The sequence below is a fragment of the Filicampus tigris genome, chromosome 17 (assembly GCF_054856515.1).
Source record: "Filicampus tigris isolate MCC_2025a chromosome 17, RoL_Ftig_1.0, whole genome shotgun sequence".
NCBI classification, from domain to species: Eukaryota; Metazoa; Chordata; class Actinopteri; order Syngnathiformes; family Syngnathidae; genus Filicampus; species Filicampus tigris.
This window is the reverse complement of record NC_141233.1, coordinates 8,570,333-8,584,496: the sequence shown is the minus strand read 5'-3', so window position 1 is coordinate 8,584,496 and position 14,164 is coordinate 8,570,333. Positions and strand designations below refer to the sequence as shown.

The 14,164-nt window shown below is 40.0% G+C and overlaps 2 protein-coding genes across 2 annotated transcripts; one reads left to right on the top strand and one right to left on the bottom strand.

The window, feature by feature from the left end:
* Nucleotides 1-453: 453 nt before the first annotated feature.
* Nucleotides 454-4,107, bottom strand: chmp1b (charged multivesicular body protein 1B). The gene is made up of 8 exons (XM_086057422.1): nt 3,918-4,107; nt 3,102-3,199; nt 2,877-3,023; nt 1,846-1,914; nt 1,440-1,547; nt 1,323-1,366; nt 1,145-1,217; nt 454-983 (listed from the first exon to the last, which is right to left on the bottom strand). Exons 1-8 carry the CDS (start codon nt 3,922-3,924, stop codon nt 939-941), a joined length of 591 nt encoding a protein of 196 aa, XP_085913548.1. The 5' UTR covers nt 3,925-4,107; the 3' UTR covers nt 454-938.
* Nucleotides 4,108-4,935: 828 nt separating this feature from the next.
* Nucleotides 4,936-13,930, top strand: LOC147133193 (terminal nucleotidyltransferase 5C-like). The gene is made up of 2 exons (XM_086057418.1): nt 4,936-5,366; nt 8,595-13,930. The coding sequence occupies exon 2, from the start codon at nt 8,601-8,603 to the stop codon at nt 10,692-10,694; it is 2,094 nt and encodes a 697-aa protein (XP_085913544.1). The 5' UTR covers nt 4,936-5,366; nt 8,595-8,600; the 3' UTR covers nt 10,695-13,930.
* The last annotated feature ends 234 nt before the right edge of the window (nt 13,931-14,164 follow it).

Here is a 14,164-nt window from a genome sequence, read left to right as displayed (position 1 = left end):
TTAGTAAAAAATGTAAACTCTAAAATGAGATTTAGACATTTGTCTTGAAATGTGCACTCAACTGTGGTTGATAGGAAAAAAAATGGTAAGCATAATTTGAACAGCAGCATATTAAATTGGTTTTTAACTGGTTTCAGACTATGGGACTGAGAACTAATACAACAAAACAAAAAAGTCTCTGCGTATGCAATGGGGTAAGGAACTGACTAAGTAATTTAACACCTGTGATGCACAGTGACTAATTGCCACAGGTGTAAACATGAGTGTGAATTGTTATTTGTCTATATGTGCCCAGTTTACCTAACGTTATCTAGCAAATGCTCCAGATAACCCTCAATGAGAGTAAGCACTATTTAAAAAAAAAAGAGTGAACTAAATACAACTACAGCATAACAAATAGTTTCACTTCGGCATGGAGTTGAATAATTTATTGAAAAGACTGCGGGATACAAGTATTATTATAAAAGTTTATTGTGTGTAATCTGCAAACCATAACCTGGAACCAAATGATCAGTAGATTACCACTCAAGGCCTTGTCGTCAGTAAAGGATACGTAATGTCTCTCACACAGCAAGACAAGATTAACCGGTCACACAGTATGAAGAACAAAAGACCTTACCAGACCAGCGCTTCTTCACTGCAATTCTATGGCATTGGCCTTTACATGTGGTAAAAAATACCAGACTATTGATTTGTTTGCAAATTTTTCACTGTATGTCTTTTATGTTAACATTACATATGAACATTTCCTATAACCAGCATTCCTGTTGGAATCCAACATTTTACATTTCTGTAAGTTGTTATAAACACAAAATCAACATGAGTTATACTCCACAGAGAAATTCACCAATGTAAAGAAAAAAATATGGTGTGAAAGTAATATTCAGGTAATCCGGACAGGTCTCTGTGGTACAATGTCGCTTCACTGCACTTGTACTTTACATTTGATCTCGGAGTTTGGCCAGCCTTTGAGACAGCTCGTCCTTTAGATGACAACAAGCAAAGATAATCATTGATTAGCACAGGTTAAGACAACATTTCCCCCCCCAGGACCTCATTCTTGCAGTATTACTCATTTTCAGAATGTCCCAAATACTGCTGAGTAGCAGTGGTTGATGGGAAATTATTCAAGAAGTCACTTCACCTGTTCTGCCGAGGCTACGCTGGTGCCCACCGATCCCATCTGTCCCTGAGGGAGTTCCAGGTTCAAGTCCAATCTGAACAAAGTGCATCAAACCGAAATAAGCAGCGTTCATTACTTCTCAATAAAGCCAACTTGAGCACTTAATATACGCATGTTTGATTATTTCCCTGAACATTACCCTGCTTCATCTGCCATCTCGTGAAGCAATGAATCCACTTGGGTCTGAAATTTAAGGAGGCGTGAGTGCACATGTCGAAAATAAAGAGCACACTGTCGAATGAAAACTGCCGCGTACCTGTGGGGTGGACAGTGTTGTGGAGCTACTCATCGTGTCTTCCATCTGCGCTGTCTGAACATCAAGCGTCTCAAACTGCCGCTCAAACTTGTCCATGAGAGATGAAATCTGCAAGGCAAAAAGATAGAATGATGAATGCCCCAACACCCTTTCATAATCAATTTTAGATTAGTTAATGTGGACACATGAAATGTACACTTTTCTCACAAACCATGCACTGTTTATGTCCGTCTCATGAAGCGAAATAACCATAATAACCATAATATTAGAAACAGCTCTCAGTATCACAGTACCACAATAGTATTAAATCCAACGGCATTCAAAATTGAGCACTACTTTCTTTTGAAAAGGCAAAATTTGTTCATACGGCCCTTTTATTCTTTCATACATTTATGAAAAAGACTACCTTCTCCAGATTCATGGACTTCAGCGTAACATCCATTCCTTTTACCACTCCAGCCATCGATTTGGTGACCTGAAAAGTACATGGTTACTATACAGTGTAAAAAAACTGAGTGAGGAAGACTTCACAATTCCCATTTGTGTAAATTGCTAGAGCGCATCTGTTTGCCCATGGGTGATGTCACATCAGTTCTTAAGTGTCTTTGCTTGTTTTTGTAGCACATCAGGTTTTTTTTAAGATCTTTTCATTTTTGTTAAGTTTGAACTATAAAAGCTTTGCACAATTCAGATTTTACCATGCATTGTAAGTTATAGTTGACGTTTCCCCCAAAAAATTTCGCTCGCTGCTGAACCTACACTCAATTCATAAATAGTACTAAATATGTTACTATAATACATATCATTGTTATTGTATTATTATTATTATTATGAAAACCTGATGTGCAAAACAAAATAACAAGGGCAGATTCAGAATCACTGCAAAAAAATTAAGAAACGTTTACTTGCAATTATGATTTTTTTTTGTGTGTGTAAAATTTTGTTGACCAGTGTAATTACACTAATGAACATTTATGTGGCATGGGTTCCTGATTGTGTACCGTCACTTCAGCGGATAAGACTAAAAGCAGCAACTCCACATTCAGCAGTCAGACTACACAAAATGTCCAACTATAAAAATTTGAGTGTCCTTGTCTCTTGTTTGTTTTATGTGACTCTCCATGTACAATATGTACATTATGTGTGCCTGTGTGCCGCACATTATGTTCCTTTCTTGCTTTGGTTGTGATTTCATTGTTTAACTTTCTATGTCTGCATATGTGATGATAACTGGTTTCAGTTTTTCTTTTTTTGGTATGCTTTTATTTTAATGTAGTTTTAGCAGTGACTGTAAATTCTTGCTTCAATTCAGTGTTTACCATGAACATGAATTTTCAATAAACCGTTTCATGCAATTACAAACTCATTTTAGGGAGCAGGACTTATTCGAAGGTTTTCGCTATTCGGGGCAGAGCTCACTGTAGATTGCTCATTCACCTGGTTCATAGTGACAGCAGTTTGGACTCTTGCAGCCACTGCTTCCACCCGAGCACTCATCCTCAAGTAGGTCACAGACTGGTTCTTCTGTCTGATCGCGTTCTCCGCATGGATCCTCGCCACATCCATGTTTCCTTTCTGGATGGCCTAAAGACACACACACACACACAAAACAGTGTCAACTGTCAGCAGCCAAATCTACTAACCAGTACTTAGGCCACATACTTTCTTGACTTTCGCCTTCTCTGTCTTCTCATCTTTGTCACATTTCTTGGAGTTTCTTTGAAGTTCTTTGGCGGCAAACTTTAAATTGAAAAGATGCTCTAGGATACGAAGTTAAAGGAAATACAAGTAACAGCGGCACATACTTTTGAATGACAAAGACTGAGCGTGACTCACAGCTGTCAACAAAACAATGCTGTAGAGACACTTAAGTTCTGACGTCACACAGCTAAACTGGAACCTTATCTTTCGGAAACCATTAAAAGATACAATTACTCAATTACTGATTCCTCATATGGAATCAGTAGATAGTGACAGATACTGGTAATTAAAATAGAATTTCCACTTTAATGTTTACTATAAATTAAATTGGATCGATAGAGTACATAAATGCCTGAGGTTGTTGCCATTACACGACTTTTCAACCACATGCAATATGCAATATACAATATGCCATCATAGTTTGGGTTATACTGTAAACTGTACAGTAGTACCAACATAAAAACGGGTTCTAATTGGTCGGGATTTAAATTAAAAAAAAAAAAAAAAACAGGTTCTACATGTTGGGTGTTTCCAAAACCGAACATTAGCAACAGATCATTTTCAAGGCCTTAGCGCAGTTCAAACCGACATCTAGGGTACACTGGATAACTGAAGATTTACTTTTAAATTCATCAAGTATATGACGGTTTAGCAATGTTTCTATTTTTATAGCATGTAAACAAAACTAATATCGTCCAAAAATAACGTGTTATGTTCGGCGCCTGGACCTTCGCATTCCAACACTTCTCTTACTTAGACTGTCTTTTAGAAGGATACTATCCATGCTTGGTATTCTACAGTTGCTTCGACGGTCACAAAACTGTTTCTAACAAAGTGCCCTCCCAAAAAAGTGCAAAAATAAAGCTGTATTTCTCCGTAAATTCGTCGGTCTTCTCTGGTTTCGGTCTCCCTTCGTTGTCGTCTTCCGCACTTCCTAGTGCCTTACCAAAATATGGCTGACGTCAAGGTCATGTGGTGTTGTCTCGTCCAACGTCACAAAGATGCTAGACCCCGCCTTCATACGCAAAGTTGCAGCCATATTGGATGTGGAAAAGTGGAACGCTAGTCGGAAATGTCTCGTTCGTTTGCTGCTTGGAGATGGAACAAGTGTTTTACATTCAACGCAAGACCACTCATGGAATTTAGACGGAACGTTGGCTTTTACTTGTAGAGTAACCATAACATGATTTTGCAAATATAATTTGCTGACTTTGCAAGTGATATGTTGAAAACCTCTTTCCTATTTACAAAATTGCACCGAATTAACTATTCTGAATATTGTTGTCTCCAGTGATTGCCATTACTAGTAGTAAAACTGGTACACCTTACTGACTATGAAAAACAATTCATCCAAAATCAGGTACATGTAAAATGTTAGTGTTCTTCATGCAGAAAATACATTTCAAGACTGCATTTCACAACCTGGTAATTATGGACACATATTTCATATTAATATTTGAATATTTATCATCACAATAACGGTATTACATGCAGGACGTTGGTAGCTGTAACACTTGTGGAAAATATTACAAAAATACACACATTGCACCAAATTTGGTGCATACTTTTAGCAAATGCTTAAGGTGAAAACACATATAATCCTTAGATTAAATTGAGCTTTTTTGAGGTGGATACAAGTTTCACCATTATTGAAGAATGTGTAGCTGTGTGAACAATAGGAATTACAAAACTAGTGATACAAAACTAGCGTTCTTATTGGAGCGGGTTGTGAAGTGGGCGGTGTCAGCACTTGATTGATGATTAAAGATTTACGTTGTGTGGATCACGGCGGGGGAGAGTGGATGACTCACTCGGTCCGCTCCGTTGCGATGTTTCACCCCGCAACAGCCAGCAGTGCGGTGGCACGCCGGCGGAGCAGCGTCACTGACAGGTCGTTGTGCTCCACCAAGTCCAACTCCCCACTAACATATACTCTCAACTGACTCCTAAAATACAACACTTCTGGTCGGAGACTTTGAGTGGGCTCCAAGTTGCGAGAACAAGCGTCGTGATTTGCCGTAAATGTTCGTGACGCCCGATTGCCATGGAAACAGTGCCGCTGTGCTGAGGAGGGGAGAACAGTGCGTGGTGCCAGCGTTTTAACCTCTTTTAAAAAGAAGTCCGATAAACCGTTTGGATATATCCTAGAGTCTTTTTGTTGTTGTTTTGTTTTGCCTTTCTGTGGCTGTGCGTTCAATTTTATATCTGTCAGGTAAAAATAAAAAGGTAAGTTTCTTTTACTCATGCTATAAAATCGTGTCAACCTACTTAAAAAGAAATAGCGGGCTTTCAAAGTCATTTCGAAATTAACATTAGTGAAAGATCAAAACTCACATGTTTCAAAATAGAATTTGTGCATTTTTGCCTTTACACGTTTTGTATAGTTGCACTTTCTTTTCATCTCGGATGGGCTATATTTGTTGTGTATTTGTGCCATTGAATGCAGCTTCTTTATTGAGCAGCTGTATGACTCATGGTGTTGGACTAAAAAAAAGTGGAAATGGGGGAGAGAGGAGTCCTGCTGCAGGACCCAGCTGATTTAAACCCTTAACATTCACTATATGGTGGCACTCTGACTGACGCCTCTTAAAAACAAAAATAAAATATTCATATTTAATGTAAGACATTGGTGCTGACTATTTAAACGTGCAGATTTGTCACAAAATTATCAAGACTATCCAAGTGCGTCATATGACTCTGGCCAGTGCACAAAAAACATCAACACGAGACAATCTTCTAGAGCCTACTTATCATATTACTTTATTATTTGTACTTTTATTTAGATGTGTTTAGTAAACTACATGCAGCCTGAAGGGGTCATAAAATGAATGGCGGTTGTGTTTACATCTGCAGAAAAGGGAATGGAATGATTTGCTCACATTGGCCAATAATGACATGGTAAACGGTCATATTTGCTGCTAGTTCATCAAGTATCTATTTTGTTTTTGTTTATAATGACACAGACAGGGTTAATCTTTGACCTTGTCATTAAAATGCATTAATAATTGTAATGTGAAGCACAACACACATACACATGAAACACACACACACGCACACGCACACCCACACAATTCTATTTGTGGCATATAACTCAAGCACAGCAACGGAAACCTTCCATTCCTCAGTAAAAAGTGAAATATCTCTATAGTATTAAAGCAAAATAGATAATACAATCACATGATAATGTGGGATTTCACATAATACAACATTCCCTCTTGAATAACCTAATATTGTCACAAATGTGTCTTAGTAGCTTTTAATATGGTTTGATGTTGATAGCTGAAATTGACATTGGCCTTGAAGAGTGAACGAGTGAAATGAGTCACCCCACAAATAATGAAGCCTCAATAAAATGCAATGCTTTCGCCTCATAACAGCAGGAATAAAAGCGCCTCATTATGCACAGATGCCCTCAAGTGTGTAAACCACATCACATGGTTAGATTCATCACCGCCACTTCAAAAGAAAAGAGCTTATAGCAGCACAGACGACATTCACCATCTTACCTCAATGCTACATATTGCCAGGAAAAAGTCTGAATCATTTCAAGGAGCGAAGGCGTAATGGGCGTAATGGTCTTGTTTTCATGTGTACCTGTACCTTGTAGTGGTAGGAACAGCTTATTTGTTAGCACTTCAGCTTTGGAACAGAAGGGCAACGGTTTGAAAAAATGTAAAATGGCAACTAGTGAGATATTAGTATGCATTCTGGCTAGTTTTGAGCAGCCCTTGAGCAAGGTTGTATGTATATAAATGGTTATTGAAAAGTAAATACTACATTATTTTGAAAATATTTCACTGAATTAATCCTGTCCCTTGAGATGTGATAGAAAAATGGACAGATAGGAGATAAAAAGTCTACACACCCTCATTCAAATGTCAGTTTTTTGTGATATTAAAAAAAAAAAGAAAATTGAATTAAATGAAAATGAAAATTAGCATGTTAACATCTTTCCCTCATGTGTTCTGGAGATTTTTTTCTTACAATCCGATGAAACAAAGCTTCCATTTTTTGGCAATGTTTTCAAAAGGTAAGTTTAGCGTAAACAAAATTACTCATCACCAAAAGAACACCATAGCTGCCATGATGTGTGACGGTGGCAGCATCTTGCTTTGGGGCTTTTTTTGCTTCCGCTGCAACTGGGGCCTTAGACAAGGTGACAGAATTATAAGAAGTTCCAAATAGCAGTCAGTAGAAGCACAAAATATTAAGGATTCAGAAAAAAAAGGAAATGCCTCCTAGAACATCTGAATGCTACTAAGGGTTATTAATCAGAGGCACTTTAGTGCTGACTCCCATTTTCAAGTTTGATCGTTTATTTCTGAACACAGCCACGTCCCACCTACAGTTATAAGAGGGTGTGCACACTTGTGCAACTAAATTATCTCAGGTGTTTATTTTTACTTTCTCATTGACAAGATTTAATTTATTTTCTGATTGAATTGCACAGGTAATAAGTTATTTTAAAGTTGTAAATAGTTTGGAAATGCATTTGAACACAGATGTGTAGACTTTTTATATCTACTGTTGATAGATAGATCGATGGATGCTTAATTTAGCCCTACTCACACGGAAAAATTACTGTCGTGTGTGCGCGTGTAGTACAGAAACAGTTTTCTTTAGGCTGAGATACTGTCGCCCCCTGGTGCTAATATGCCACAATTTCTGCCTGAATTCAATAAGCAAAAAGCTCCTGATCTACTGAATAGAGTACTGTATAGTTTTAATTCCATCGAGCTACAATTTAAAACCATATATATTTTAATGAAGATAATAATAATGATAGCTCATTACTGTACTGGATTTTTCCAGTTATTTATGCTTGAGCATTTATTTTCCTGTTATCTGTACTTTCTGTTCCTTTGTTAAAATATATTTTTTCCGTTTTCTTTAAATCATCAACGGATGAAAACACGACTTTGACACCGCGGTTGAGATCTTGATGCCTGAGCTCTTGGGGGTCTTACAAGGCGCAAAAAACAGGGAGCATTAACGACAATGTCGACAGATTCGTAAATAAAAGATATTCCCCATCTTGGCCTTATTTAAGAGAATTTTTGATGTCGTCAGCAACAACAATGATTCCCGGTGAATGTGTTGTGTCTTGTGCCAGCGTAAAAAAAACACCAGGTTTGGCGTACAAAAATGCTGTCAAATAGAAAAAAAAACATACAATATGTATTTTTCAGTTGTTTTCATTAGCTAATTTAGCCTTTTTTTTGTTACTCAGTTAAAACATTAGCAAAGCTGTGGGAACACATTGCTTTGATAACTTAAAAATTGCACCAACATTAGCTAGCTCTTAAACAACAAGACAAATAACAGGACATTTTTTTCTTCTTCTCAGTGTGAGCACTCTGTACTGAAAGTTAATAAAAGACTAACTTAAAAAAAAGGTATCTGTACTTACCTTTAGGTACACAGTATGAGTACTTTTGCTACCTCTGTTCACAGGCAAGCATGACAGAGCCTCCATCCGACAAACGATTCCACCACTTAACCCTGGAGCAACTCCAGGCTCTGGATAAAGTTCTGACCGAGGTCATTCCTATCCACGGGCGAGGGAATTTTCCAACACTGCAAGTGAGTGCCAAAGACATCATCCGCGTGGTAAAGGATCGACTTGTAGAAAAAAACATCCGGGTTAAGGATATACGCCTCAATGGAGCCACGGCCAGCCACGTCTTGGTGAGCGACAATGGCCTGGACCTCAGGGACCTAGACATTATTTTCGGAGTAGAGTTACCCAGGCAGGAGGACTTCCAGGTGATCAAGGAGGTGGTGCTGGGCAGCCTGAGGGATCTCCTCCCATGTGGAGTTAACAGACGCAAGATCACCTGCCTGACCATGAAAGAAGCCTACGTGCAAAAGATGGTGAAAGTGTTCAACGAGCACGACAGATGGAGCCTCATCTCTCTGTCCAACAACAGAGCCAAAACGGTGGGCCTGAGATTCGTCAGTGCTCTTCGCAGGCAGTTTGAATTTAGCGTTGACTCCTTCCAGATCATCCTGGACCGCATGCTGGAGTCCTACTGGGAGAGCGACAGGAGGAAAGGGAGGAAGTTGTCCTCCGATGCTCAGAAGCTGGCCTCAAAAGACAGCGAGGGGGGCGACGAAGAGCCAGGGCATTCGACCGTACCTCAGGTCGACCCCGAGGCGGCTCCTGGTGGAGAGAAAGTGCATCATAGCGAAGCTGTCCGGGGGACAGAGCTTCCTCAGGCAGAGACTGAAACGTGTGATGGACAGGAGGACTTAGCATCTAAGGACGTCGATCTCAAGCTTAACCCTCAGCCGGAAGAGCCGGAAATAGAAGAGGGCATTGTTTTCGAGCTAGGTGATGACAAAGAGGAGTTTTCGAAGGGCTCTCCTGTGGTTTCATCTCCGCCAGCGTGCGCGTGTTTAAAGCTGCAGGTTCAAGATGAGGCCTCTCATTCGCGTATCTCGATTACAGCACGGGTCGGGAAATCCTCCGTGCAGGATTGTGTCCAAGTGGACTGTGCCAATCCCAGCCTGCAAGAGTCCCACCACGAGTTCTCCTCTCCTCCACCGGCTAAGAAAACCTGCAGTATGTCCCAAGAGGTTGTACCAGAATACTGCCCCTCGCCAAAACTACAAAGAAAAATGTCCCGCAAGATGATCCGCAGTCCTGAAAAATGGTCTTTGCTCACAGACGTGTCGGATATGACCAGTCAGCTGTTTTCACCCATTGAGATACCCACTCAGATTAAGTCTCCTTTGCAAGACGGGGCTCACGCGACAGCTTCCTCACAGAGCTCAGCAAATGTTTTAAGTGCGGCTAACGCACTTGAGGCCGGAGCAGAAACCGGGACCACTGAGCCAACGGTGAAGCCCAAACATTCCAAGAAGCCTCCGGATTGTGACGCCGGTGGCCACACCCACGAAGCAAATGCAGGACCGACTCAGGATGCCCGCGCAGAAACTCCACCACTCGGCTGCGGGCTGAGCTCGTGGGGCTCCTCTGTGGCTGTGGTGGCAGAGTGCATGTATGGTGACTTTACCCAGGCCATGGATCACCTTAGGCAGCATCTCATTGCCACGCACCACCCTGAGGAGATTCGAGGCGGGGGCCTGCTGAAATACAGCGACCTCTTGGTGCGGGACTTCCGTCCGGCGAGCGAGACGGAGATCAAGTCTTTGGAGAGGTACATGTGCTCACGCTTCTTCATCGACTTTCCCGACGTGAAGGAGCAGCAGCGCAAGATCGAGGCCTACCTGCATTGCCGCTTCACAGGCAGCGAGGAGAGCAGCAAGTACGACTACCTGATGACTCTGCGGCGCGTCATCGACGAGAGCACCGTGTGCCTGATGGGTCACGAGAGGAGGCAGACGCTCAATATGATCACCGTCCTGGCTCTGAGGGTGCTGGGGGAGCAGAACGCCATCCCCAACGCCGCCAACGTCACATGCTTCTACCAACCGGCCCCCTACATGAGCGAGCCCATTTACGGCAGCTACTTCCTCGCGCAGGCCCAGCCCCCGCTGGTCTACCACCCCTACCCGGTCCACGTGCACATGCAAAGCGGCCTGGTGTAGCCACGGCGTTGTGCCCTCTGGGAGGCAGGCGAGAAGGCAGATTTCAGCACGTGCCAGCACCGGCACTGATGCAAGATTTGAAAATGTGAGGCACCCCGCGGGCACAGCGTCCTTTAATGCTTTGACATCCCAAATTGGTCAGGACTAAGCGGGGTCCGAAGGCAAAACGCATGTGAGACTTTTAACTTTCACGTGAGACTTTTGCAAAGGTGAGAAATGCAAAGTGGAGTATGGAAACAGAGCACAGAGAAGAAAATGCTTCTGATTATTCCTGAACACAGAACAGCGTTATCATCTAAAACAAACCCAATTAAGATGAAGTTGGGACATTGCGTAAACTCCAGAATACATGATTTGCGAATTATTTTCATACTATATTCAATTCAAAGATATGTTCAAACTGAATAACTTTTTTTTCCCCAAATATTCGCTCAATTTGAATTTAATGCCTGCGACACATTCAACATTCCAGATTGTCATTATCTTTTGATATTTTGGACCATAGATGATGACATTCCTAAATTCCTTGCGATCCCATTCTTTTGCAGCTCACGCCCCAGCTTTTTTGGAACGTACTGCATGCATCAAATTAAAAAATGAGAGAGTATTTGCAAAAAATAACCCAAAACAAAACAAAACAAAAAAAAACCCAACTAATACAGTACTGTAATGTTCATCACTTTGAACTTTGCACATATGAACTTTGAACACGAGTTATCTTGTCTTTGTGGTGTACTCAATTGAATATAGGTTGAAAAGGATTTGTAGATCATTGTATTCTATTTTTATTTACATTTTACATAAAGTCCAAACTCCATTGGAATTGGCCAGCACCTATGCTCGGAATTATTCACTCAGTCCCTACTTTTTAATCATTTTTCTATATGTGAACTACATACTGTATGTGGTTCTTAATTTTTTTTTTTTTTTTACAACTACGGTACCGCCTGAAAAAATACTTGGCTCTCTATGTACTAACCATAATAATCAATGTTAAAATAGAGTAGCGTAGTGTGTGAAAACAAACATTTCTAAATGTACTGAACATATTATTCATCACAACCAAACTGTACTTATATGTATTGCGCAACAGCACTACAACATTGTGATTTCGCTATATTGTGCATAGTGGATAGGGAGCGATTCCCAAAACAGTCTGTAGCTGTTTAGTGAAATGTTGTCATGTGGTTTGACTCCAAGCATGTGACGTAATTCAGTGTGTACAATTGTAACAATTATGATGCGTTGAAGGATTTTAGTGGGTATAGGCTTGCGAATTTTCCGTTTCAGAGGTAAAAAATGGAAATACTGTAAATTGAACATTTGCAAATCTGCTCGTTTGTTCAGGAGAACTGATTTTAACTTACAGAATAATCTTGATTGAAATACTTGGAAATGCAACATTTGAATTCCGGACAATGATTACAGTACCTAAGACTGACTTTGTTGTATTTGAACATTTATAGCAACGAAGCATCAGTATTAAATATTAGTCAGTAGTCATTGACCTTTTACTGATAATCTTCATGGTTAATCAATTCAACAAACAACAAGCTGTATTCTACCTTAAATTGATTCAAATTAAATATCTGATAACCGTTTTAGATTGTATGCTATGCTGAAGTCTTCTGTATCCACAGCATGTCACTAATGCAATATAACACGGGTTTTATTCTAAACATTTGTTTTGGGTTACAAATAGGACAACTTCGGACGTTTCCAATGATTGTTACCTGCCTGGTTTCAGCATGGCATTGCATCCTCCTCATAGCACTGTGATACCTCTTTTATTTATTTTATTTTAATGCTCCATTCAGAAGGCCACTTCAGAAAAATGTGATTAGGTTTAGTGTGTGTGTGTGTGTGACAAACTGAGCAGTTTGTAGTGGATTTAGCGAGCATCACTTGTTGCGATTGTGCAAACATGTTATCTGCATTATTCAAGTGGTCTATGATGTGATGTGTTTCGATGTGCAAAGATATCTGTGTACAAGTACTGGCCACGACATTAGGTACGCGTGCAGAACCTAATAAGATCCAAGTTAAGAAATTCCGCCTTCACATTGATGATGATGTTTAATTTTGATTGTCATTGGAAGAGAGGTATTCATTTAGCGATATGTTTATTTCAGTGCAGAATTGTGCTGCATTATATTGACAGAATATTAAAATCGGGACTAGTTACTAATGGATAGATTCCAGTCAGTCCACTTCCAAAAACTATTGAATCAAACCTTAATGCATGCAAAGGACATCACTTAATAAGTGTTAGAGAGATGTTAAAATGTATTACAAGTATATACATTTTATTTTATTTGCAATACATACGGTAACTGTATATCATTGTATCTAATGTTGTGGCCGGTGTATTTACGACAATACAGTAAACATAAAAAAAAAAAAAGACTATCCATGCACAGGTTGTTCACACTTAATCTGAGACTGAAGCACAACTTCCATTCACATACAGTGGATATAAAAAGTCTACACACCCCTGTCCAACTGCCACTTTTTTTGTGATATGAAAATGAGACCACGATAAATCATTTTAAAACGTTTTAATCGCCATTAATATCACATTATAACCTGTAAAACTGAACGGACACAAAATAAACAACTGAGGTAACGTGGTTGCACAAGTGTGCACATCCTCTAATTGGGGATGTGGCTGCCATTTTAAGTACAACTGAATAAACCTAAATACAGTTCTAGTCATTCCATGTCCCCCCCCCCTTTTTTTTTTTTTTTTTTTTTTTTAGCAGAAGCTAGCAGTTTTAGTGCTAACACCGACTGGTATTTGGAACTGTTCATAATTCCCCCCCACTTTTACTAAGTTCTAGTTGAAGAAAATTAGCCCCAAAACATGATACTGCCACCACCATGCTCTTCCATGCTGTGTTTACGCCAAACACACTGGGCGGTACATAAAACATGATTTATATTGGTCTTATTTTGTTTGCATCACAAAAATCTGACATTTGAACAGGGATGTGCATATTTATAATATCCAAGTAGATAGCTGTGGTGTTGTGCTGCTTGTGATTCTCTGACGAAATATTGAATTAATATGTAATGCATATACGTGTTTTTTCAACTGATTGTATCTGTTGTGGTCATTGGGCTTGTTGCCCCATGTGTGGCACCAATAAACGGACATACAGCACTCCTGTCGTGATCATATTAGTGTTGAGATCGTTGTGCGATGCATGGTGATGAGTAAAAACAACACACAACCACTCTTTGTCTGGATGTTCTTTCCTGTCAAGGTAAAATACGAAATAATTATAGTTCATGAATCAGGTTGCACAGCACTGACAATGGCTCTGTCAGTGCACACACGATTTCACGAGCCTTCCTAAAACATGACCCTAGATGAGAAGAATGCGGTTGTGTGCAAAAAGACGTCAATTGAGAATGACATGGTCACCTTTCATTTGACCGCTTTCTCAATATTAGCATGACTGGGGGGT

Bases quoted from the DNA above. Each gene is read 5' to 3' on its own strand.
- LOC147133193 (XM_086057418.1), top strand. From the start codon at position 8,601: ATGACAGAGCCTCCATCCGACAAACGATTCCACCACTTAACCCTGGAG.
- chmp1b (XM_086057422.1), bottom strand. The intron at 1,915-2,876 runs GTGAATGAGCAA...TGTACTTTTCAG, and splicing joins CTGCTGTCACTATGAACCAG to GTCACCAAATCGATGGCTGG. The intron at 984-1,144 runs GTGAAGTGACTT...TGTCATCTAAAG, and splicing joins GCGTAGCCTCGGCAGAACAG to GACGAGCTGTCTCAAAGGCT.